General features: G+C 42.5%; 1 protein-coding gene across 2 annotated transcripts in view; it reads right to left on the bottom strand.

The window, feature by feature from the left end:
- SLC16A2 (solute carrier family 16 member 2) overlaps nucleotides 1-5,983 on the bottom strand; it is a 94,715-nt gene extending 88,732 nt beyond the window's left edge. The window contains exons 1-2 of one of the 2 annotated variants that reach the window (XM_074358937.1): nucleotides 5,873-5,983; nucleotides 4,772-5,370 (exon numbers count right to left, since the gene is read on the bottom strand). In XM_074358937.1, coding sequence (XP_074215038.1) covers nucleotides 4,772-5,201 — 430 coding nt within the window. In that variant the 5' untranslated portion in view covers nucleotides 5,202-5,370; nucleotides 5,873-5,983. Of the gene's footprint in view, nucleotides 1-4,771; nucleotides 5,460-5,872 lie in introns of those variants that run through there. The other variant, XM_010967571.3, reaches the window with a different exon arrangement.
- Between the last annotated feature and the right edge of the window lie 21,327 nt (nucleotides 5,984-27,310).

Raw genomic sequence — 27,310 nt, 5'->3', positions numbered from 1 at the left:
GGATGAAGTATTGTCATTGCAGCAATAGGGATGGACCTAGAGATCATCATACTAAGTGAAGTAAGTCAGAAAGAGAAAGACAAATATCATGATATCACTTACATGTGGAATTTAAAAGATGATACAAATGAACTTAGTTACAAAACAGAAACAGACTCACAGATATAGAAAACAAACTTATTGTTACCAAAGGGGAAAAGAGGGTCAGGGATGAATTAAGAGTTTGGGATCAGCAGATATAAACTACTATGTATAAAATAAACAATAAGGTCCTACTGTATAGCACAGGGAACTACATTCAATACCCTTTAATAAACCATTATGAAAAAGAATAGATAGATAGATAGATAGATAGATAGATAGATAGATAGATAACTGAATCACTTTGCTGTACATCAGAATCTACCACAGCATTGTAAATCAACTATATGTCAATAAAAAAAATTAAAAATATAAGTTCATCTAGTCAAATCCTTTCATTTTACAGACAGATAAACTGAGGTACAGAGATGTAAAGTGCCTGCTTAAAGTCACAGAGCAAATCAGGGGCACAAGCTGTCTAGTTCCTAGTCACTGCCTAACTGGTATTACTGAGATCACCAGCCCTTTGGGGTCTAGATTTAGACTTAGAATGAGGATTTGAGACCTCTGAACAGTGAGCAGGGATCCAACCTCAATCAGCTACTCCAATTCAAATAAGGATCCCATTGGTTGGCTTCCAAATACCGCAACCTCTCCTCAACATCCCCTCCAGTATGAGTCAAGGTCTCAGTTTGGGACCCGGTTTGGTTGGAGAGAAGGCAGAGGAGTGACTTGAAAGATACCTGGCCAATGGCCCTGTGGCCCAAAACTCCATAGCAGGCTTTGAGCCAATCTGATCTAGCTTCTCTGGACAGTAGGCAAAAACCTTCAGCCAAAGGCAAGACATTGGCAGATTTGCTCAAAAGATACCTGGCTGCCAAAGTCAGCAATTTAGTGGTCAGCCCAATGAGACACTGAACCAAGCAATGAAAGCCCCTAAAAAGGGGAAGAGATAGCTCAAACTGCCCTAGGCCTCACCTATTCTTGGGACTCTGCCCAAAAGCAGATTGTATCATTCATCCCATGCCTAGAATATTGTCTCCATCAGAGTGGCCCATGAGCCCTAACTATCTGGTACCCAGTAATGAACCTTCCTGACCATTACCCCTTTCCCTGGGTGGTGGAAGACCTATCCCTGCTCCCTCCACCTGGGAGCCTACAAGGGCCATGCTCATAAACTTCCCAGTAAGAGATGCCTCCCATCATATTTTATGGTTCAGTGTTAGACTGGCAGTCAAGGTGGAAAGTTCAGGGTAATGAGTTTACTCTGGAGCATGTTCAAAAAGACCTAAGCTTGGAGCCAGTGTTAACAGCTTTGACTTGTTCTGCCTTGTCCCCTGGACCCCCAACCCTAACCCTGCCCCAGCTCCCACTCATTTAGGGTTCCAGTAATGATCTAAGGCCTGCAACCAATGCCACAGTGCTCTTTCTTTCCTACAAAAGGCTCCTCTCTCATCCCAGGAAGACATGATATACTTTCCACTAAATTGCCTGCTTGCTCCTGTCCTGTCTGCAGCTTGGTCTAGGTTGGGAGACTCCCAAACTTCCCACAAGCTCTGCAAAATGTATAGTCTCATTTCTCTCTTGACCTTTTCCCCTTTTCCCTAAATCAGACTTTGGTCATTTGCCTCCACCTCAGGAATCTTTTGCCTGCCAGTCCTCCCAGGCCTCAGACCCAGGGAAATTTGGCTTCCTTTTCAAAGTGGGTGAAGAGAAGTGACAAGATATACTGCCACCACAGAACTGTATACATCACAGAGTCCACAAAGACTATACATTGCATGCTTTAGAAGGCATGAATTCTACTTCCCTTCCACTCCTCGTGGCCTTTTCCCATGCCCAGGGACCCCTGGGATGTGGAGTTAGCCCCCAAACATCAAAACAACCTTTCTCTGTGGCTCCCTCACAATAATCCCAATCATCTGCAGAACTGTAGACTCATTAAGCCAATCAGCACAGCTTTAGGGCTGTAAAGATATTAGGCCTAGCCAAAGAGAATTTGGGTTGTAGGGAGCCTCCAAATATTAAATTCATAGATTTTTTTAGAGATGAAAGGTATTTTGGACATTAATAGAAATGAACAATGCTCCTTGACTGTGGGAGTGTATATTCTGTGTTCCCCAGAACGGCTATTGGGCAAATCCCGGCCAACAAAGAGTGCAGCTTCTGCTGGTTCCTTCTATCCCTTTGAGATATCAGCACTGTGGTACAGGTGGCTGGGAAATTTCTTGTAAACTGCAAAACATATGTGGCGGCAGAGACACATTTGGAATCTCAGGATCTGAATGGTTGCTTGGGAAAGCTGAGGGGCTCAAGAAAGGTAGTGGTGAGGATGAGATTTTCTAGGAACTCAGGAATGTGGTGGGGTATTCCTGACTTTTTTAAAAAATAACAATGGAGGTGTTCTTGAGAGCCTCCTGTATCAAAAATAACTTTCATGAATTCAAGACTCACACAGGAGGGACCCAAGCCAAAGTATCCTGAGACCCTGGGGACATAACAAATTCCTTTCTGTCCTTTCCTGACCTATACTCACCCTAATTTAAACCAGTAACCCCAGCCCCTCAATGGACCTAGTCTGTGTCAGAGTACACACCAGCCACACCTCTGCACAGCTCACTGCCACCCCCTTTCCCAGCTGTGCTGTGAGGTCTTGACCGGAAAGTCCCAGCCAGCCCTCCCCCTGAGTCCCCTATGATCACCTGCTTTGAAGTTTGTTCCCCAGCAGTGAACCTCTTCCTGGTAAAAATAGTGGGTTTTCCAAGTTTTATGACACACTCCTAAGGCCCCGGCTCTAGGCCTGCTCACATCACATGAATGCCAAGGCCTAGCTTCAGCCCATCCCCCACTACCTCCCATGAAGTTTCACCCAGACTTTGCCACTGATCCCGGAGGCCAACAGCCTGCCTTTAACCACAGGGCAATGCTCAGCAGGTGCTCTCCAAGGTAACCTAGGCAACAGCCAGAGGCCTTACCCTGGCTGCCTTCCCAAGAGCCCCTTAACTGCATCAAAGCAGGGAAAATGCAGTCCCAGGGGTGAATGCGGCAGTGACCTTCCACCCAGAAGTTGTTCCACACAGTCAGGGACCCCCTCCACTCAGGCGTCAATGTTGCCTAGGCAATCCTGAGACTGACTTGGACAGCCATTGACACACACTCGAACTTTCAAGTGGGGCAGGCACACTGCGGCGCCAATGGGTCACAAGGTCAGAGGCACCATGAGCCCCCAAACCTCTTTAAGGACAGCCCAGTGAAGTTGCAAACTTAAAAAAAAATGAGTCCTTGGTTGAGAGCAGTAGGAGAGGCTCTCCAAGGGCCCAGGGAATCTACAGGTGGACTCCTCCAGAATTCAAGATTTCTATTCACTAAATAATCCCCTGACCTCCTCAGAGAGCAGCAGAAGTACGTGTTTGGGGGTAACGAGAGGAAGGAGCACTTCAGCCCCAGGGCAACACTTATTCTGAGCTGTGTTAAAAAAAAAAAAAAAGCCACGAATTCTGAGCTGCGAACTTGGCGGCGGGTCGCGAGTGGAGCTGTCCTGAAAAGCCACAAGAGGGAGTGAACCTTGAGGAAGAGGGCATCCCAAGCCCCAGGGCTCCTGAGACTCCTCATCGGAACTGCTGAGGGGCTTCGCTGGTGGCTTGCTGAGAAAGCGGGATGGCTACTCTGACTTCTCCGAGCCCACGGGCAGGCTTCAACAGGAGGAGCGCACAAGCCTGCGGTCCCGCGGCCGCCGGCCTGAAGAGCGAGAGCTATGCCCCTAGCCCTGCTTGTCTTGGGGAAGAAGACCAAGTCAGCACCACACAAAGGTGGGAGGGGCGGAGGCCGGCATTCCGGCTGAGGACGAACGAGGCACCCCGCGGATAGCGGAGAGGCTCAGGGCGCCAAGGAGCGCAAGGCTGAGGTCGGGGGCGGCGCGAAATGAGCCGCAGGGCCCAGCCTTTCAACCGCCTCACGCCTCTCTGGCAGGAGACCGGAGAGATTTCCTCCCTGCCTGCTTTGGGGTTCAGCTCAGAGGGCACGGAGATCCGCTCGCTCCCTCAGAGTGGCAGAGGACTGCCGGACCCGGTTGGGCTGTAACCACGGCGGGCAAAGAGATGCGCTCACACCCCCACTTGCACTATCTCACTCCCTTCCTCTCTCTCCTGTATACAGACACACACGCCTGCCATGTGTTTGACTCTTCGCGCAGTCACCAAGATTCCTAAAGTGTCTTTGACAGAAAACCCCTCCGCTCCCTGTACAGGAACAGGGGTTGCTGCGGAGATCCGCAGTACAGTGTTTCTCTCAAAGTCCTCCCAACCTCCCAACTCTCTCCTCTCTCCGTTGCTTACCCTACCACCAAAAAACATTCTGCAAATATTTTCTCCCAGTACACACGCTAAGAGTACTTTAAGTAAACCCGAAAGGTGCATCTGAATAAGTCCCAGAGCAAGAAAGTTTATTCCTTGCGCGTGATCAACGAATGTCCCAGGTCCCATCCCTGGGATACCTTGCACCTCTTCTTCACAGCTAAGGCTGCCCGGAGCCCGACAACTCGCGCCCTAGCAGGGCCACCGGCAAGGGGCAAGAGGGAGGAGTCCGAGCGGCGCGCTAGAAGGGCGCCTCGGACCGGGAGGTATGGGGTCGGCGGCGGCGGGAGCACACACCCTTGCCTAGAATACCAGGTGGAGCGCGAAGGGCCGCTCACCTGCTTGGAACTCCACTTGGCGATTTTTCTCTCTTTCCTCCTGCAGCAGCATGGAGTAGAGAATCCCGAAGGAGTTCTGGATGCCGAAGATGGAGCCGTTGCACCAGGTGGCAGCGAAGACCACCATCCAGCCGAAGCCACCTTCGGGGGGCTGGAAGCCGCGCGCGGTGCCGCGGGTCTCCACCGTGGGCGTGGACTCGGGTTCATGCACCGGCTCCGGCTCAAACTCCAGCTCCGGCAGCGGTGCAGGGTCCGGTAGAGGCTGGGGCTCTGGTTGGGGCTCTGGCTGGGGCTCGGGTTGGGGCACTGGTACCGGCTCCGGCTCGGGCTCCGGCTCCGGCTCGGGGTTACCCACCCGCTCCTGCTGTTCCTGCTCTGCCTCCCGCCAGGGCCCCTTAGCTTCCTCGCTCGCCGGGCTTTGCAGCGCCATCGCGGCCGGGGGACTGTGGCTGCTCGGGCCGGAGGAGCCGCTGTGTGGCTGGTACTTGTTTCTGCTGCTGCTGCTGCTGCTGCTGCTGCTGCTGCTGCTGCTGCTGCTGCTGCTGCTGCTGCTGCTGCCGCTGCCTCCTCCTCCCGGCTCCGCGCCCCAGCTGGCCAGCCTGTCCCGCGACAGACGGTCCCTCGAGCCCTCTCCTCCTCCTCTCCCGTCCAACCCCCCTCCTCCTCTCCCCATGTCATCTCTCTCCTCCCCCTCCTCGTCTCCCCCCCACCTCTTCCTCCCTCAACAGGCAGCCGCTACAGCCTCGCTCTTCTCCCCAGCCCTTCCTCCTCCTCATACTCTAGCTGCCGCTGCCTCCCTCAACTCCCTTTCCAAACTACTGAATCCTGTCCTCCTTGCCCAGATGCCCAGAAGAGTAAGAGTTAAAATGTAAAAAATGAGAGCACAAACTATCCTACTCCCCTGCCCTCTCCTCCCCGCAGGCTCCAAACGGGCATTGATCAACCTAGAATCCACGGGGCAGACCCCGGCTGTCCCTTGCTCCCTCTATCTCCTTCCTCACAAGCAGCCTGGAACCGGGGTGACCCCAGGGACCTCAGGACGAGAGATGGCCCATGAGAGACCCCACCCTGCCCTCGGTAGTCCCCATGCCCCCCCCCCACCTTGGGCTTGAGGGAGACTTGGAGGGGACAGCTCAGGCTTCGGACAGAGGGTAGACACTCTCTCGAGCCCGGGGGCTCAGTCCCCTACAGTCCTGCGCAACAGCCCCCCTCCCCAGTCTCTCCCCCTCCGCCCCCGCCCTTCCCGGCAAATCCCTGGCGGGGCACGGATGGGAGGAGGCGGCTCGGCAGAGAGGCCCGCCCCTCCGGGCAGTCAATCAGGGCTTTGTTTGCGCCGACCTGGAGCCTAGAGGAGCCGAAGAGGGCCGGGTCTGGGCCGGGGGCCGGGCCAGGAAGGGAGGGAGGTGCAGTGGCACCGGAGGGGGCCGGGCCCAGGCGGGGCGGGAGCTGGAACTCAGCTCAGGCTCCTCCCGGCTCTCTGTCCCGCATTGGGGGACTAGGAGTCAGGGCCAGGTCGAGCCGCCAGTTTGGGCAAGGGCCACCCGGCCCCCAACATCCTGGCTAGGCTGGTCTCTCGGGCCTCTGCCACAGCTTTTCGGGCGCTGGGAACTCGCCCGAGACGCTAGCAGAGGGATGTCTTCCCAGCACCCACCTCCCTCTTCCGCCCACCTCCGGCTTAGAGACACCGGAGTCCCGCTGAATGTCCCAGACTAAGGCCCTAGCCCTGCGAGGGCGAGGGAGAGTTTGCTCGCTAAAGATTCCGCGGGTCCCGAGAGGCGGGAGGGGTGATCTGCCCTGCAGGCGGCCGGGCTCTCAGCCGGAGTGCACGGCTGTTCCCAGCCTCAGTTCTCGGGGCCGGCCCGCGATCCCGGGAAGCTCTGCCTCCCCTAAGGGCCAGCGCGTCTAATGCACTAATCATGAGTTCGTGGTGTGGTTACCAAGCTACTTTGCTCCCCACCAGCGGGCGGGCAAGCGCCAAGCCCTTTCTACCCAGCATCTCATTAACCTTCTTGCTGGGTGGAAAGACTGCATGGCAGTTGAAAATGCATCTGGGGGCTGCGCCAGATGCCTAGGAACATAGTCATTAAGTACCTGAGGGTCGGCTGAGCTGGGCGGGAGGATAAAGTTGTCCCAAGTAGCTTGCCATGCAGTGAGAGGAATCGGCCAAATTCACAAATCAGGGGGCTATGCCAGTCAGCAAAGCAGGTACTGCTTGAGGAATAGAGCATGTCGCTTATTGCCTGGAGGTGAGCATTTATTATTCACTTACTTTTTGCAAGCAGGAAGCCTGAGGCTCAATGCAGTCAAGGTGTTTATTAGCCTAAGGCCATGGGACAAGTCAAGTACAAGCTGGAATTCAAGGCAGGTCTTCATACAGCAAAGCCTCCCGCTCCCTGAGCTTCCCCACAGGTGGCTGGGGCTAGGTGCTCCGGGGAGAGGGACAGGAGAAGGAAAGGCAAGATCTGGCTGAGCTAATACAGTAGGCTTCTGGGGGATGTAGTGGCTTAGATGGATCTTGAATGTTGAGAAGGATTTTAACAGCTGGGAGTGGGGGTTGGATGTCCCTACCTAAGAGAGACAAAACGAAGAGGCATGGAAGGACTCTACTCGTAGAAAGAAAACTAATCAGGCCAAAAAGTTAATATGTATGCTGCCTCTCCTAGGAAACGTTTGCATTTTAATAAGAATCCACAATGCTTCAGTCATGAGGAGTGACAAATCATGGACATTATGGGCACTGGGGCTTAAGATTTGCTTTTTAGTCAACAGTCTCACCATACACAGGACCAACTGTTGTCCTAGGGGAGCATTAGTCTTGGCTTCCATTTGCAGGGAACCTGATTAAGACTCTGAAAAGGATTATTTCCAACCCCAGAACTAGGTATAGACCCTGGAGCCTTGCAGCCCATCTCAGACTCCTACTGCCTAAATTCTAGTTTCCTCATTTGAATGGTGTTTTAGATCACTGGAGTGATGACACTCTCTGAGAATCTCTTGTGAACCTAGCACTATGCTAACCCTTTACATACATGAACTCATAATCTTCATAACAGTTTTTAAGATTGGGGTGATTTGTCCCTGTCTTATAAGTGAGGAAACAGAAGCTCTGAGAGGTTAAGTCAGTTTTTTAAGTCTGCAAAGACATCAGGATGTAGAACAGGGATCCTGACTCATTTTTGTGAGCTTCAAAGTATGTGCCCATTTAGAAGACAGGATTATGTAACCACCATTCTAGAAACATGTACAGTACCTATCATTTATCCCCTCTTTAAAAGGTACTTCATAATGGCTAGAGCACTGGTATCAGGACACCTGGATTCTAATCGTGGTTCTACCATTGCATACCTGTGTGAGCCTAAGCAAGTTGTTTTCCCTTTCTGAGCTTCAATTTCTTGATCTGCAAAATGTAGTTAATACCTCCTTCGCAGAGTTATTAAATGCTATACTGGGAAGTATAGGTTTATTTTGGATATACAAGAGAGCCATTGAAGACTTTTGAGTAGATAACTAATATTAGATCTGCATTTTAGGAAAAAAACAACTGGTGACAGTGTAGAAAGATACTGTGGCTTGGAAAGATTAGAGATAAGGAAGCCAAGCAATGAACGAGGTTAAAAAAAAAAGTTTATGATCCAAAACAGGGCAGTGACGGGATGAAGACAAAGGGGTGGCTCTGTGAACCATTGTTGTGGTAGAGATGACAGAACAGATTTGGTAGTGAGGGGGGGGAGCAAAAATGATGCTGACATTTCTTGCTTGTGTGAAGGCGAGGATGGTAATAGTGTTAGTGTAAGATTGGAAATTAGGAGCCAAATCAGGTCTGAAGGTGCCTGTGACTTTCTGACTCTTCTGCTTTCAAACAATTCTGTCAATTACAGCTCTAACATACAATTTTAATCATGACACTTCTCTGCTTTAAAAACTTTCAGGGATTTTCCATTTGACACTTAAGTTTAAATTCTTCAGCTAGGCATAAAAGGTTCTTTATGGTTTGGGACCACCCTCATTTATTCAACAAAGATTTACTGAGAGCCTCTATGTGCCTGGCTCTGTACTAAATACCAAGGACACAAAAAGACCTGGTACCTGTTTCTGAGGCACTCATATTCAACCTGTCCAGCACCACTCTTTGACATTTTCTCCCCTTCCTTTCTCCCATCCATCCAGGATCCAAACACACTGGATTATTCACCATTCCATGACATATGGACACCTGTTAGTTTCTTATCCCTCACCACCCATTCTCCTCACTATCCTTCAGTTGAGATTCTATACCTTTCCTAAGCCTCCCAGGTGTGTTCAGCAAAGCAAATAGCGGATTATTCTGAACTGGGGAGGCATGCCTCTTGCCTTTGTCATACCATTCAGTCATTCATTTCATAGATTGTTACTGAGCAACTATTGTGTGCCAGTCACTATGTCAGGCACTGGAAACAAACAATGGTCCTTGTCTTCATGGAGTTTACAGTCTAGTGGAAAATATTAATAATGATAACTACCATTTATTGAATTTGACTCCACTAGACTGAGTGAAGCTGTTCTGAGATTGAGGAAAAGGGAAGAGAAGGATGCAAAGGATGAGACAAGGTTGAGAATGAGGTTGTAGAAGTAGGGCTAAAGTCTTGAGATGAATGAAGTTTTTCTCTACAAATTTCTAAATCAAACGTGTACAACAAACATCATCAATAGTAACAAATCTTTAGAGAGTGCCTACTATGTATAGACTCATTCAGTTTGGCTCATGCTCCCAACAAGTGATGTGTGGCCCCTGTAAGCCCTTTAAATTATTTTACTAATCTGACTGTGGACCTTAGAAAACCCCAGTGGAGGTCTCTGGTTTACACTGCAAGTGAAAGAATGTGCCTTCTTTCTGTCCCTAACAGAAATAAGCCCACAATGGAATCATTCCAATTACTTAGGCCCTTGATTACTCATACTGATTAAGAAGCAGAGCAGTGGTTCCCTAACCTGGTTACACATCAGAATCACCTAGAGACTTTTGTAAAAGTACTGACTCCTGGGCTTCATTCCACACTTGCTGATTCAGAATATCTGGGTCTGGGTTGGGGGCAGGAATACATAGTTTTAACAAAGCTCCCAGTACTACTGATGCACTGCCAGGTTTTGAAACCACTAGACCAAAACAATAATAACCAAAAATTTGGATCTCAAAGGCTAGTACAATTTCTCCAAAATTTCTCCCCAAACTTTGGGAACCAACATAAGGATGTCAATTTTTAATGTTGCCATGTGAGATGTATCATCACTGTCATATCATTAATGAAACGACGTTTTAACATGGAAATATAGAAAATGTAGAAAGGAAAGTCTTTCTCAAGAGGGGTCAGTTGGCAACAATTTTTCTCATGTGTCAGCAGACTGGTGAAAATGTCGCAAACTACCATGGGTCTGCAGGTTAGTGCTTGGGATTCACTAGACCAGATGACCCCTGAAAGTCCTTCTATCCCTGATATTCTCTATTTTAGGCCAAAGGTACTTCCTTACTTTGGGCCTCTCCTATTTTTCAATGGAATTTTCAGGCTAGAGTGGAACTCAATAGACCATTCTCATTATCCCCCTGCTCTGTGCCTAAATCATTCTAACTACTTCACAATGGGTGATGTATTGAGAACTTTCTCAAGAGGGTGAGTACATAATCTTTCCCTCTTTCACTCTCTTTTCTTTATTCATCTCTATGAGGGCAACTGAGGCTTTCTGATGACACAGCATCACCTTGGATCCAAGAGCCAGTGGGATTGATTGTGAAAAGGAGCCAGGATGCTAGTGGTGGCAAAAGAAGTAGTGGTGACAGAGAAGAAGTCCAAAGGCAGAGAAGACTTATGTTTTATTGTCCATAATCAGGAAAGAGTGCTAATGGGAACCCATATTACTGGGAAAGGAATTTGACTGTTGACACCTCCTGATAGCCAAAGTGGAGGCATGGAAGGGAAAAGATATTTGATATAGCCTGACTTTAGTTTGAGCCAGCAGGCTATTCATAATAATAGGTGCATTAAAAACAAATCAATTGACCATATACATGGAGCCTGCTTCCTGAATGCCAAGGAAGCAATTCTGCTCAATTTTTGATCTATTATTAGAGCAAGCATACAAGAGAAAAGATGACAGAAGCAGCAGGAGCATTAAAGAAAAGAATGGGATAGGACTTAACCCTCTGGGGGCTAGTATAGAACAGCAAAGCTTGAAGTGAGAGAAAGGGTGAAATAGATTGGTTTCTTGTTTATATCCAAGGGAGAAATGGAATGGGGTTTTTTAAGCCTTTAATTAATTATTTTTCCCATTTACTCGAGAGATATTTATTGATAGCCTACTCTGTATTAAACATTGTGTGAAACCCTGGCTAAGAAGTTTCCTATCATGAGAAGTGAAACCATGGTAGGGCTGGAAGAGAGGTGTCTCAGGTGTATGGTTGCAATGCAGTGTAAGAATGGGCCTTGCTCTTGTTATATCTCAGTTCTTTCTCTATGACCTCCTTGAGCCTAGGGTCAGCTTTTTTTATTTTTGTATCCTTAGTATTTAACACAATGCTTGATACAAAGAAGATTCTATAAATAAATAAATAAATAAATTTATTTAACTGCTTCATGTAACAAAGCCCATAAACAATAGAGGTGAGGCTTATCTTTCAGATTTGTTGTGAAGATGAAAAATAAAATATGGAAAGTACCTAGCATAGAACCTGGCATGTAGTAGGAGTGATCGATAAATGTTAACTACAAGATGGTTTGCAGATTGCTTTCATCCGGAAAAGAAGAAAACAACCTAGTATGTTCTTTGGCATTGGTTCAATTTCAAAATCTAGGACATAGAATGTCAGAGCTGGAAGGAACCTTCCACAAAATCCAATCTTCTCATTACACAGATGGGAACACGGACACCTAAAGAGGGAAAAAGACTTAAGGTGATATCTAATTTAACTAAGCGTTTCCTTTTAATTACCTCAAATCCTTGTGGACAGCAATATGACTCACATACATATAAAGTAGGGGCATCATTTTACAACTAACACAGGGAAAGATTAAATCATTTGCTCAAGGACCTATGATTCATACTGTGGCAGTCTGGCTCCAGAGTCTGTGATTTTAACAACAATACTCTGTCACAGCACTTATGAAATTATATTAAAATGACCCATTTAACATGTCTTTTCACTAGACTTTAAGCTCCTTGGGGACAGGAACAGTGTCTGACTTCCACTGTGGATAGACATTCATTCACAAATATTTATTGAGCAACTATTATACAATCAGGACTTGTTAGCTTTAAGAGCAGGCCATATGTTTGAAAGCAGATTATGTAGCTCTGTGGTGCTGTTGTTGTTTATTTCCCTTTTGTTATGTTCTTCCCTTAACTAGTGTCTTGTTGAACATTTCAGCTTAGGCTCATCTGTTCTATGGGGCAGAAAATTCTGTGCCATGCTTGGGTCAGACCATTACAGGAGAATAATCAGTGAGAAACTTCAGGGGAAAAGTGAAGGGTCAGAGACATGATGAGATCTGGGAGTTCCTCATCATGTGGAGAGGCTTATTTCAGTAAAGGCTTTGGGGTATTGCACTTGGTAGGTTTCTGGTTTGTTTTGTTCTGTTCAATTTAGGAAGTGCTCTGGCCTTGCAATATCTTTTGACTGTTCCCCTCCCATTTGGCTTCCTAAGAATTCAGTCTAGATAAAAACAGAAGTCATATACATCCAGAAAGCTAACTCCCCTAGCACCAGGTCAGTGGTAAAGGCACCAACTGCTGAAGAGAGCATAGAAGAGCCAGATGAGGGAGACCTGGGGGTGGGATGGGGTAGGGTTCAGGTTAGCAGAGGGAAGGCTGGGAGTATACATGGTTGTCTGCATTCTCAGACATTTCCTGGTCCACCTCTTTAGGGGTGACTTCTCAGACTCCAAGATAGCCACAGACCCAAGGCCATTAGGAATCCCAAGGCCCTTACACAGGAAGTTTCTAGAGTAAGAGAAAGAAGGATGCAGGGAGGCTATAGCTCAAGGGGTAGAGTACATGCTTAGCATGCACGAGGTCCTCCTGAGTTCAATCCCTAGTACCTCCTCTAAGAATAAATAAATAAACCTAATTACCTACCCCCCACCAAAAAGAAAGAAAGAAAAGAAAAAGAAGGATGAATAGTGGTGGGCCTTAGGGCCAGAATCAAGTATCAGCAGTTGAGTTAGAGGAGAGTGACTTGTATGCTCTGGCCCAGGGGCCAAGTTTCAAGTCCAACTTGCTGACCCTGCAGATAAAGAAAGCCAGTTAAAGGGCAGGAAAAAATCATTCAAATGGAGCAGGGGCAAGGGTACAAGGGGCAGGGGCAAGGGAGTTGGGTGGAGAAGAAGGACAAAGAAGAGGCAGTTTATTTTTCTCCTTCAGTACATATTTACAGAGTTCCTTCTGTGCCTGATTAAACTCAGTTTTCCCAGGGCCTCTTTTGGATGGGGGAGGGGACAAAAAAGGAGAAGTATATTTTGTTGAAATGTTCTGAGACCTGTCCGATATTAATGCACTTGCCCAAGGTCATGCTGTGACTGGGACCAGAATCCTTCTCACTTAGCTCCTAATCACAGAAAATTTCTCCATACCACACTATCTTCTATTATGTCATCCACCTGCTTAAAAATCTCTGGTGATTCCTCACTGCCTAAAGGGTAAAGTCTAAACCTCTGAGCTGCCACATTGGGCTCCTTAGTATCTGGGCTCTGTTCAACTCCTCAAATAGTTCCTGGGCCACTTCCCACAATGACATTTAAACCCAAACAACACAGAGCTCTTTCCTTTCCCCCACATGCCCTTATCTCCTTTTTCTCAACTTCCTTCTGCCAAAATTGAAATAATTTTACCATAAACAACTGTATACTCACCACTGGATTCTAGCATTAACATTTTACTATATTGACTATATCACATATATGTCCATCTATTTAACTTTCTGTTGATCTATCAATCCATGTTATTTTTTAATGTAATTCAGAGTAAATTGAAGACATCAGTACACATCTTTCCCCCAATACTTCTGCATGTATATTATTAATTAGAGTTCAATTTTCTTGCAGTTTTTTTCTTTTGAGGTAAAATTCACATATAGTGAAATACATACATCTTAAGGAAACATTTGCTGAGTTTTAACAAATGCATGCACCTCTGTAACCCAAACCCCTATCGAGATATACATTTCCATCACCCCAGAAGCTTCCCTCATGCCCCTTCCCAGTCAAACTCACCTTCACCTCATCCTTGAGAGAACCAAGGATTAGTTGTGCCTTTTCTAGAGCTTCATATAAACAGAATAATACAGTTTGTAGCCTTCTGAGCATGGCATCTTTCACAGCATAATGCTTTTGAGATTCAGTTATATTGTGCTGGATAGTATTCCATTGTACTAGTGTTGCATTTGTATTGTATTCACCAGTTGATGGGCATCTTGGTTGTCTCCAGTTTGGGGTTATTATGAATAAAGCTGCTATGAACATTTGTATACAAGTCTTTTCATGGAGATACTTTCATTTCTTTTGAGTGGATACCTAGAAGTGGAACTGTCAGGTCATAGGGTAAGATATGTGTTTAACTATATAAAATACTGCCAGAACTGTGTCAGAAGAAGTTATTCTATTTTATACTGCTTCCAGCAGTAAGAGTATGTAAGAGTTATTCCATATCCTTACCAATATTTGGTATTTTCATTAAAAATTAATTTACTCATTCTAGTGGATGTGTAGTGGTTTTAAACTTGCAGTTTCCTGATGACTGATGATGTTGAGTATTTTTTTTTCATGTCTTTATTGAACACCCATACATCTTCTTTTGTGAAGTGTCTGTTTAAATATTTTGTGCATTTTTAAATTGTTTTTTTTAATTATTGAGATGTAGGAATTCTTTATATATACTGGATACCAGTTCTTTGTTAGATGTATATTTTGCAAATTTTTCTCCCAGTCTGTGATTTGCCTATTGATTTTCTTGACAATGTTTTATGATGAGCAGACATTTTAAATTTTAATAAAGCCTAATCTAGTCTTTTTTTTCTTGTTTGGATATTGCTTTCTGTGATTTGTTTAAGGTATCTTTGCCTATCCTCCAAGTCATATTCTTCTATGTTTTCCTCTAAAAGCTTTATGATTTCAGATATTACATTTAGACTTATGATCCATCTCAAATTAATTTTTGTGTGTGGTGTAAGGTAAGAGTTGAGGTTCTTTTTTTTTCATATAGATATCTTATTATTCTTATACCATTTGAAAAGACTTCCATTTCCCCCACTGGATTGCTTTGGTTTCTTGTCATTTTATTGTTAGCTCTTTTATCTAGAAAAGTGAGTGTGGAATCTCATTGAATTTTCACAAATGGAACACTTCCATTTAACCAGCCCCCATATCCTAGCAACCATATCATTACCAGCATTCCAGAAGCCCCTTATGTGCCTACTTAGAGTTACAATCTCTCCTTCTGCTGCAGCAGTAACCACTATCCTGTGTAATACCATAGATTAATTTTGCCTATTTTTTTATACTTTACATAAATGGAATCATACTTTGTTTACTCTTTCGTGTCTGGCTTCTTTCAATATTATGTTTATGAGAATTATCCATGTTGTGTTCTTTGTTTGTGCAACATGTCCTTTGTTGCACATATGTAGGCATTTCTATTAGTTGTATATTTAGGAACTGCAACTATTAGGTCATAAGGCATGCAGAGCTTTACATTTTAGTAGATGCTGCCAAACAGTTTTTTGGAGTGATTATTTTAGTATGTACTCTCACTAGTAGTTGCTCCACATCCTTAACAACACTTGATATTGTTTATCTTTTTCATTTTATTTATTCTGATGTAAATGACATTGTGGTTTTTATTTCATTTCCCTGATGAAAAGGTTGAGTACCTTTTAATATGTTTATCAAATATTTATTTTTCCTATTGGAGTTGTCATCTTTTTACTTGTGACCATTCTGGTGGGTGATTTGCTCCCATTTTTACTTACAAAAATATATTCTACCTTCAAGATCCAGCTCAAATGTTACCTTTTTAATGAAGCTTTCCCCATATTCTAGGCCTTATAAATGTTTCCTCAGAATTGTCATAGCAATTTGCGCTCAATTATAGTATTTCACTTTTTGGGGCATCTATTTTCACCCATTACTGGGTTAAACTATTTGTTAGAACAACTCCAGATTTGTGTTATGGGCCTACCTCTTTGTAATTACCTCTCTTACTAGGCTAGAAGCTTTTCAAGGACAGAAACTCCACCTTGTTTAATTCTGTACACCCTCCTCCATTCACTATCCCCACACTTACAGGATGACAAGCACATAGTAGGCACTCAATAAACATTTGTTGAATTAAATGCATGCTGTTGAATATATGACATACATTACTCTGGATCTACACAGGGCTTCAGCAAATGATTGATAATGTTGAATTAATGCTAAAATAGATTTTATACAGAAAGGATTAAATCAAGTCACTGAAAGTTTTTCCATAGCCCTGAGGCTCAGAACTAGACCTTGGATACAGTTTCCTAGGCCAGAGGGTGAGGGGCTATTTTTCTTAGGTCCCTGCCATGTTCCTTGAATGTCAGCTCCACGGGGTCAGGGATTTTTATCTTTAGTATCTAGAAGAGTACCTAACACATAGTAGATATTTAATAATTGGTTGTCAAATGAATGATATAGTCAGCAAAGTATCTTGAACCTCTAGCCTCTAACCCATTCTGCCCTGATGTTTAAAATGCTGTATTAGTGGCTACTTCCTTCAAATTATGCTTTCAAAATAGGAGTCCCTAAAGAGAGGTGACTAACTCAATCTTTCACATGTGCATTGTGATTGGCTCTTCACAAAGTAACTTTATGTCCAGTATCTCCTTTGATCTGTACAGCAATTTTCTGAGGTATACAGCTCAAGGATTATCATGCATGTTTTGTGAAGGGGAAATTGATACTCAGAGAGGTGAAATCATTTTGTTCCAAGTTACAGAACTAGTAAGTGAAAAAGCCAAGACTTGAACGCAGGTTTTCTTATCTTCATCCAGAAATTTTCCCACCACAAATGAATTTATCAGATTGGTGAGGGCTGGGGTACTTGAAGTCTCTGGGGATGTGAATGGAGTGAAAAGGAACCAGGGAGAAAACTACAAACAGGGAAAAGGATCCTGAAGAGAGAAGTGGGGAGAGACACTTGAAGATGAGGCTGGTGCTATAGCTGGTCTGTCCCTCTCCCTATTCATTGCCCCAGGCACCCCAGTTTTAGCAGGGTGGCCAAGCCTGGTACCCACATCAGTAGAACTTCCTCAGTGTGATAATTTTCCTGGCTGTGAGGAGTCTAATCCAGTGAGTACTTGTGAAAGAAACAGTATTTCAGGTCCTCTTCCTATTAGAAGATTTAGTTTTAGGGGTCTGGAGACTTTGAGGGGTATTTGGGGGGAGCAGAAATGATGGTAAAAATAGTCCTCAGGGCCTTGCTAGCCAATCAGCAACAAAATCCCTATGTCCAGATTTCTGGGGAAGTACCACATGTGTGCAGGGGGTGAGAGTGGACCTCCAGCTTCTCATCAAACTAGAGTAAGCCAAATAGAGCTACCAGAATCAGACAATACTAATCAGTTATAGACCCATTTCCAATATGTCCTTTTTGAAATGCCCCATGAACAAGTCTCGGTAGGGGAAAAGATTGAAAGGAGCCATAGCCCAGCACTCAGTAGTTTTAGAATTGAGTTTCTGGCCACATTCAATTTGTTCATTCCCATTTAGAGGATGGGTTCTGTCTTTGCAAATGATATGAAAAGAGTAGGGGAAAAGAAAGGACATGGATAACAAATGTCAGTGGTGAAAAAAAAAAAAGCAAAAGACTCTATGGCATGGCCTTTGTCTGGCAGTGGGTTACCAACTCCAGACTTTGAAAGGTATTTAACAGCTATCAGTCCTCATGGTTGAGAGAAGAGAAAATCAAACCTTTGGACTAGAGCTGCTGAACTTGTGTAGGACAGGGCTTGTGCCTACTCTCCTCCCTCTCCCCACTCCCATCAAGCCTTTCTCTGTGCTCATGCAGCACCCTGTGCTCCCCATCCCAGCACTAATCAGCTGTTTACTGCAATGTTTCACCTGCTGGAATGTAAGCTCTTTTTTTGTCCTCAGGCTCATGATAAGTGCTCTATAATATCATGTTGCACATATAAGCAAATGAGACCAGGCTTTGGAAGATGGAACCCCACAAATACTTGACCCAGAGGAACATGGGAAATCATTGTACCCAGCTCTTGCCTTGGCCCTTCTGAATCACAGTTTCTGTACCAGTCCCAATTCAGTACGCAAATAGTGTATTTCTTCTCCCTCCTTTCCTTCCTTCTTTCCCTCTTTCCTATGGAAGAGTCTGGATAATGGAGGGGCTTTCTAATGCCCTTGGAATATAGTACAGTGAAAGGAACAAAAGACTGGGAGTGAGTAGACTTGGGTTTAAGTCCCAGTTCTGTCACTGTCACTGTCACTGAGTGACCTTAGGTAAGTCCCTTTTTTTTCTTAATCAACCTACATGACCTGTTATTTAATTTTTTCCTCCACACAAGTCTTCTAAATTTTGGCTACATTTTGTTCAAAATCAATAGATAAATTTATATTCCATACCAGAATTTCATCAGTTGAGAAAATGTGATGGCTCTGACATGTGTCAGCATGGCTAGGCTGAACTACTTGTCACAGAATTTCCCTTCCTGTCTGTTTTTGCTTAGTTTGGGCCACAAGAGACATTTTGCATGAGTTTTGGTGGGTAGAAGAAAAGCAGCAGCAGTTGAGGCTTTTCAACTGTGAGAGGTTGAGGCCTGTGCTTTTGTAGTTCACAGGCCTTTTCACTCATCTGCTGATTCATCTCATTGATGCGGGGAAGCTGCTCTATCTTCCTTCAGATATGCTTCTGCTCCTTTCACTCCTAGACTGGGTGAGTGTTAAGCTTCATGACCAAGAGCACCAACTTTTCCTGCCAAACACTCAATATATCAAGGTTGGAGGTAAGGAGAACTAACACAATACTTGCCCATCTTCATGGGTTCCTGCCCAAACTCGTGGGCTCCAGCTCATATTTATAGGTTCTGTCCTGTTCTTGATCTCCCCACTTTACATCCATCTACCCTTCCTGCCTTCTCTGTAAAAGGAAAGGTGTTTTAGTGTTTTTACCTGACAGTAGAATGAACTAGGATAGCTACTTTCCCAACTGTGCTCTTTGGTGCCATAAATTGTCATTTCTCAAAGTGTAATACAAGGACATGAGACAATTTTAGGTGCTACCAGAAACAAGTCTTAAATTTCAATAGCCATGGGTGTATTTTAATATGAATTAGAAAAAATATGCCTAGAACATTAAATCTATGACATTACATAGGATGAGGCTGAATTTATTTGGAAAAAATTAAATCAATTTAAAGAAATATATTAAATAAATATTATCACATTGGCTGATAGATATAGTAAACATTTTATAGGTGCTCTGGGTAGGACTGAAAGTTGGACCACACTGCCCTACAATTCTGAGGCCTCTCTTCAGGCCAAGGTTGAGCCCAGGGCCTTCCATTGTCAACCATCATCACTGTCCTTTAACCAAGAGTTGCATCTTTAATTTGAAGAAAGAAAAAACAAAAACAAATCCCAAAATCCTGGCCTAGGTAATCCCCAAGGGTCCCCCTGTGCTGACATTCTAAGACTTTAGATTCTAAATCACAACACCCAGACTTGGATGTTATCCTGGCCTGAGGGGTAATTTAATGACTCTGTCTGAGTCACATGATTTGAAAAGCTGCCCACTTTCCTGCAGTGCACTTCAGGCTCCAGGACAAAGTTATGGGAAGAAATTTGGAAGCTGCCATTCAAAATTAGTCTTGGGAGAGGATATTGGTGGTTCTGGTAATAGTCTCCACAGTCCAGCTGCCACCTGGTGGCCATAGGATAGGCATCAATGTGTATAAATAGAGTTCCTCTTGGCCTGGATTGGCATCCATTCAGAGCAGATAGTTCTAGAGCACAGTGGTTCTCAATAAGCCTCAGAGACATTGCACTAGGGGGAGGCGGGTAGAGTGGGGATGAACCTGAGAAGTCTTTATAGCTCTGGCCATCACACCTGACCAGGCTATATACCTTCTTCAACCCAAGAGCAGAATGATAGGAAAGACTCAGCAAACCCTGGGCCTAACACAAAATTCTGACCAGTTCCTTGACTTTCAAGTGCATCTCAAGAAGGGACAATTGGTGGTTGATCAGGCCCATCTTCCCATCCTGACATGTAACCTTAGAAGCAGCTCCCCAATCAAAGAACCACTTGATACTTTTCAAACACAAAGAGAGGCCTGGGAAGGATTTAACATTTTATCCCATAATTTCCATCAGTTCTCACACATCCATGATATTAACAACTGGTGTTTTCTCAAATTTATGCTATGTGCTTTTCAAATATGGCTTAAAGAAAAATTCTCTAGTCTCCTCCTCTAACCAGTCCCCTCTGCCATCCTTAAAAACTGCCTATTTGGAAATTCTGAAGCCACTTCAGCCCTTGGACTGCATGTAGCACTCATGACTGTTTATTCTGGCTAGCAGAACACAGTGTTTTTTAAATTAGGGTAGATCAGCCACTGAAAATTATGGATTAGGGAACTCCAGGTATACAACTTTCCCAAAAAGCAACTACTGAGCTAGAAAAACTGTTAGAATTGGCTTTAGAAAAACTCTGGAATCTAGTTAAAAAAAAAAAAGTACAAGGGGACTTATAACACCAAGATTTGGTGAAGAAAGAAGATGTTGCTTTGTGGTAAGAGAGTGCTTTGGTGTTTTAAATCATTCACATACCATACCCCACACCCCAGATCAGCAGCAGCTGTGAGGACAGTAGCTGGCACAACTGGTGCAAGTAGCTAGTGCAAAAGGGAGCAACATGGGACCTTACTCTTAGAGAACTGTGTTATGGGTTTCAACCTGCCTGGAGACTCCTTCAAGAACTGGCACAAATGTTTCTCTTTGTTTTACTTGACTCAAAGTGTCCACAGGGGTCAGGTGGCTTCCAGGGAAGTTATTGCCAAAAGCATTTAAAGACAAAGGTATTGGCCACAACAGCCTGAGGCAAGGGACAACACTTGAGACAAGCAATAGACAGATCTAGAAGCCTGGAAAGGAATAGGCTGGGCAGGAGATAATGTGTGGGAATAGGGACTATTAGAAACTTTTATGTATACTGGGGAACCAAAAATCTATGTGCATAACCAGGGAAGGGCACATTCTTGAAAAGTCCTGAAAAGACCTTAAGCTTTCCTCTCTGGCTAGTCTTCAAGCTCAATACATGTAGGAGGTGGAAGCTAAGGCAGAGTTGTAAATGATCCAGCTAAACATTGAAGGAGTGCCTCAACACAGGACTAATAGGCAGAGACTGGGAGAGTATTTTTTTTTTCCTTATTTGTTCTTCTTCCTCTTCTCCTTCTCCTTCCTCCTCTTCCTCCTCCTCTTCCTCCTCCTCTTCCTCTTCCTCCTCCTCTTCCTCTCCTCCTCCTCCTCTTTCTTCTCCTTCTTCTCCTTTCTCCTTCTTCTCCTTCTTCTCCTTTCTTCTCCTTTCTTCCTCCTCCTCCTCCTCCTCCTCCTCCTCCTCCTCCTCCTCCTCCTCCTCCTCCTCCTCCTCCTCCTCCTCTTCCTCCTCCTCCTCCTCCTCCTCCTCCTCCTTCTTCTTCTTCTTCTTCTTCTTCTTCTTCTTCTTCTTCTTCTTCTTCTTCTTCTTCTTCTTCTTCTTCTTCTTCTTCTTCTTCTTCTTCTTCTTCTTCTTCTTCTTCTTCTTCTTCTTCTTCTTCTTCTTCTTCTTCTTCTTCTTCTTCTTCTTCTTCTTCTTCTTCTTCTTCTTCTTCTTCTTCTTCTTCTTCTTCTTCTTCTTCTTCTTCTTCTTCTTCTTCTTCTTCTTCTTCTTCTTCTTCTTCTTCTTCTTCTTCTTCTTCTTCTTCTTCTTCTTCCTTTATTTTTTTTGCATTTCTTGACTCCAGGCATATAGGGTAACTCTGTCAAAACACCAGCTGACCATTAAGCTAAGAGAACACAGACTTCAGTGGACACAATGAAGAATATAGACTTCATAAAGATAGTTTAGAAAAGTCACTATACAAGCAAACAGCAATCCACAATAGGCAGCAGAAACAAATCCTAAGAGGAGGGAGAATCTGGTTCCCAGAGTTGTCACATTATAATATTCAAAATGTTCAGTTTCAATAAAAAAGATTAGAGGCATACAAAGAAACAGGAAAATATGGCCCATTCACAGGAAATAAAAATAAATGAGTAGAAATTGTCCATGAAGAAGTTCAGGCATTGGACTTACTACACAAAGACTTTACATGTATGGTTTGAGTATGCTTAAAAAAAATAAAGGAAACCATGAACAAACAATTAAAGGAAATCAGGAGAGTGGTATCTAAACAAATAGGGAATATCAATAAAGAGAGAGAAATGATTAAAAAAAAAAAAGGAAGCAAATAGAAATTCCAGAGCTAAAAGTACAATCATTGAGATGAAAAATTCAGTAGAGGGGTTCAACAGTAGATTTAAGCAGGCAGAAGAAAGAATCAGTGAGTGCAATGATAGATCAGTTGAGATTATCTAGTCTTGGGAGTAGAAAGAGAATGAAGAAAAATGAGTAGAACCTAAGAGATTTGTGGGATAACATCAGAAGTACTAATATGCAGATAATGGGATTCCCAGAAGGAGAGGAGAGAAAAAGAGGACAGAAAGAATATTTGAAAACATAATGACCATAAACTTCTCAAGTTTAAGGAAAGACATCAATCTATACATCTAAGAAGTTCAACCAACTCCAAGTAGTATAAACTTACAGAGATCCACACTGAGATACATCATATTCAAGGTGACCAAAGCAAAAAAAAAAAAAATGCAGCAAGAGAGAAGTGACTGAACATGTCCAAGTGATGCACAATAAGATTAACAGCCAATTTCTCACCAGAAACCATGGAGGTTGTAAGGCAGTGAGATAACATATTTAAAGTACTGGGGGGGGGGGGAATCAAGCAAGAATTCTATATCCAGCAAAACTAACCTTCTAAAATGAAGGAAAGACTTCCACTTTCCAGTACAGCATATAAGGAGCTTTGAAATTGTCACTCCATCCTAAAAACAACTAAAAAACTGAAAAAGTTAAAAATCAACAACTCTTCAAAGATCCATCAGAGAATTGAGGATGCAGGACAAACTGATGTACCTCAAATTGGAAAGACAGACAGGCAGATACAGAGAATTACATTTCCCAGAACAGAAACCCAAAGCAGAAACATCCATGGGATCCAATACTGGGGTAGGAAAACTTAAACTGTAACTGATAAATTGCTGGAGGCTCAGTGTGGACAAGTTTGAGAATTAAAAGCTCCAGGGATCTAAGTCACAGAAGTGCCCCAATACTTTTGTGATCTTTTACCTCTAGGGGCCCTACTAGGTTCCTACAACAAAGATAAGAGCAAAATAACCTTGTGACCAAAGAATAAGAAAAGGAGCCATTTTGAAATATGCACAGAGCATTCTGTTCTTCACAATGAGGCCCTGCCTACTAAACTATTTTATCAGAGTAAACTACTGGGATTTTATCAGAGCTTACCCAACCTGGGGGAAGGGAAAACCCCAATTCCAGCACACTCTTACCTTTCTGATCCACATAAGGAGAAGAAAAAACTGAGAAGCACTGTAAAAGTCACAACCCAGGAGCACAAGCTCACTAAAAGACTGAGACCTAATCATAAACCTGCAGAATGTTTCTCTCCCACACCTTACCACCACATCAATAAAAGCCAATTTACACCAGTTTCTTTTACCCAGTACATCATGTCTGGTTTTGAACAACAAATTATAAGGCATAGTAAAAATAAAAAACAATTTTGAAGAGAACTCAGATGGAGAAAGCATCAGAATCAGACTCTGACATGGCAAGGATGTTGGATTTATCAGACCAGGAATTTAAAATAAAATATGCTAAGGGTGCTAATGGATAACGTAGACAGCATGAAAGAACAGATGGGTAATATAAGCAAAGAGATGAAAAATCTAAGAAAGAATCAGAAGAAATGCTTGGAATAAAAAACACTGTAATAGAAATGAAGAAAACATTTGAGAAAACAATCCAAATGTCCATAATCAAGTGAATGCATAAAGAAACATTACACACACACACACACACACACACACACACACACACACACACACACAAATGGAATATTCAGCTTTTAAAAAGAAGGAAATCCTGCCATTTGCAATAACATGGATGACTCTGGAGGACATTACGCTAAGTAAAATAAGCCAGACAGAAATATAAATATGGCATGATTCCACTAATATGAGATATATAAAATAGTCAAACTCATAGAAGCAGAGAATAAAATGGTGGTTTCTAGAGGCTGAAGGAACAGTAAATAGAGTTGTTGTTAAATGAGTATAAAGTTTCAGTTATGCAAGATGGCTAACTTCTAGAAATCTGCTGTACAACATAGTGTGTATAATTAAAAATACTGTATTGTGCATTTAAAAATTTAAGAGGGTAAGTCTCATGTTAAATGTTCTTACCACAAACAAAACAAAATGAAGAGGCACAAGAAAATGTTTGGAGATGATGAATATATGTATTACTTGATTATGGTGATGGTTTCATGGGTGTGTGCATATGTCCAAACTCATCAAATTGAATACATAGTATATGAACTGAACAGATATTTTTTTCCAAAGAAAACATACAAATGGCCAATATGTACATGAAAAGTTGCTTAGCATCACTAGTGATTAGGGAAATGCAAATCAAAACCACAATGAGATGCAACCTCACACTCATTAGGATTATTACTATCCAGAAACAAAAATAACAAGTTTTGGAAGGGGAGAAATTGTAACCCTCATGCATTGTTGGTGGGAAAGTAAAATGGTGTAGCTGCCATAGGAAAAAAATAGAATTATCCATGATCCAGCAATCCCACTTTTGGGTACACATCCAAAAAAAAAAAAAAAAAAAACTAAAAGGTTCTTGAGTTAATTTTTGTTATTATGCAAGGGTCCAATTTCATTCTTCTGCATATGGATCTACAGTTTTTCTAGCACCATTTAATGAAGACACTGTATGATGAGTGATTTTTTATTAAAAACTAGACATTTTCATATTGTTATGGATGTTCTTAACAACTTGAAAGTTGCTAAGAGAAATCTTAAATGTTCTCACCACAAAAAATACAGCAATTATGTGAGGTAATGGAGGTGTTAACTAACCCCACTGTGGTAATCATTTCACAATATATGTGTATCAAATCATCACATTGTACACATTAAACTCATACAACATAATGTGTCAATTCTATCTCAATAAAGCCGGAAAAAACTTCACAGACTTACATAAAAAACATAATTTATAAAAGAAAAAAAGTCAGTAAATTGTACTTCATCCAAATGTAAGACTTTTGCTCTGTGCAAGATTCTGTTGAGATGATGAAGAGATAAGCTACAGATTGGGAGAAAATATTTGCAAACCACAAATCCAACAAAGGACTATATCTAGACTACATAAAGAACACTCAGCAGTAAAAAAGCAAACAACACAATTAGAAAATGGAAAAGAGACATTTAATCAAAGAAGATATATAGATAGCAAATAAGCACACAAAATATATTCAACATTACTAGCCACCAGTGAAATACAAATTAAGCCTATAATGAAATATCACTATGCAAGTATCAGAATGAGTAAAACAAGTCTCAATAAATTTAAAAAGATTCAAGTCATACAAAGTATATCCTCTGACCTCAATGGAATTAAACTAGAAATAAATAACAAAGGATTCTAGTAAAATCTCCAAATATCTGGCAACTAAATAACACATTTCCAAATAACCCAATGATCAAAGAAGAAGTCAAAAGGGAAATTAGAATGCATTTAATACTGAATAAAAATAAAAATACAACATATCAAAATTTGTGGGATGACATAAAGCAGTATTTCTTGGGGGAAATTTTACAGCACTAAAGGTCTATATTAGAAAATAAGAAAGGTCTTAATTCAATAACTTGTTTCCACTTTAAGAAAATAGAAAGAAAGAGGAAATTAAACCCAAAGTAAGTGAAAGAAAGGAAATAATAATTGAGTGAGCATCAGTGAAACAGAAAACAGTAAAACAATGGAGAAAATCAGTGAAAACAAAAGCAGGGTTTTATTTGAGAACATGAATATAATTGATAAAATTTGAACAGGATAAATGAGAAAAGACACAAATTACTAATATCAGGAATGAGGGGAAACAGTATGGAGATGCCTCAAAAGACTAAAAATAGACTTACCATATGATCCAGCAATCCCATTCCTAGGCATATATCCAGAGGGAACCTTACTCAAAAAGATACATGTACCCCAATGTTCATAGCAGCACAATTTACAATAGCCAAGACATGGAAGCAACCTAAATGTCCATCAACTGATGACTGGATATAGAAGCTGTGGTATATTTATACAATGGAATGCTACTCAGCAATAAAAAAAGGAATAAAATAATGCCATTTGCAGCAACATGGATGGACCTGGAGATCATCATTCTAAGTGAAGTAAGCCAGAAAGAGAAAGAAAAATACCATATGAGATCACTCATATGTGGAATCGAAAGAAAGAAAGAAAAATACCATATGAGATCACTCATATGTGGAATCGAAAGAAAGAAAGAAAGAAAGAAAGAAAGAAAGAAAGAAAGAAAGAAAGAAAGAAAGAAAGGAGACAAATGAACATAAATACAAAACAGAAACAGACTCATAGACAAAGAATACAAACTTGTGGTTGCCAGAGGGGAGGGGGGTGGGAAGGGACAGACTGGGTGTTTGAAATTTGTAGATACTGACAGGTATATATAGAATAGATAAACAAGATTATACTGTATGGCACAGAGAAATTTATACCAGATCTTGTGGTAGCTCACGGTGAAAAGTATTTGACAATGAATATATGTATGTTCATGTACAACTGAAAAATTGTGTTCTACACTGGAAATTGACACAACATTGTAAACTGACTATAACTCAATAAAATAAAATTAAGAAAAAACAAATTTCTTCTGTATAGCACAGGGAACTATATTCAATATCTTGTAATAACCTTTAATGAAAGAGAATATGAAAATGAATATATGTATATATATGCATGACTGGGACATTATGCTATACACCAGAAATTGACACATTGTAACTGACTATACTTCAATTTAAAAAAAAAGTGATAGCTTAAGAAAAAAGAGGAATGAAAGTGATGATCCCACTAAAGATTTTTAAAGTATTAAAAGGATTAAAAGGGAATAGTGTGAACAATTTTATGACAATAAATTCAACAATTTAGAAGAAACCAACAAATTCCTCAAAAGACAGAATCAAAGCTCATTATTTCACTCTGCTCTCACCTGGAGCTTGGGGTTCTCCTCCAAGCTCACTAGTTGTTGGTAAAATTTATTTCTTTGCAGTTGTAGGACTGAGATTCCCATCTTCTTGCTGGCTCTTGGCTGTAGGTCAC

Source organism: Camelus bactrianus, chromosome X (genome assembly GCF_048773025.1).
Source record: "Camelus bactrianus isolate YW-2024 breed Bactrian camel chromosome X, ASM4877302v1, whole genome shotgun sequence".
NCBI classification, from domain to species: Eukaryota; Metazoa; Chordata; class Mammalia; order Artiodactyla; family Camelidae; genus Camelus; species Camelus bactrianus.
The sequence above is the reverse complement of the archived record's forward strand: the minus strand, read 5'-3'. Positions and strand labels throughout refer to the sequence as shown.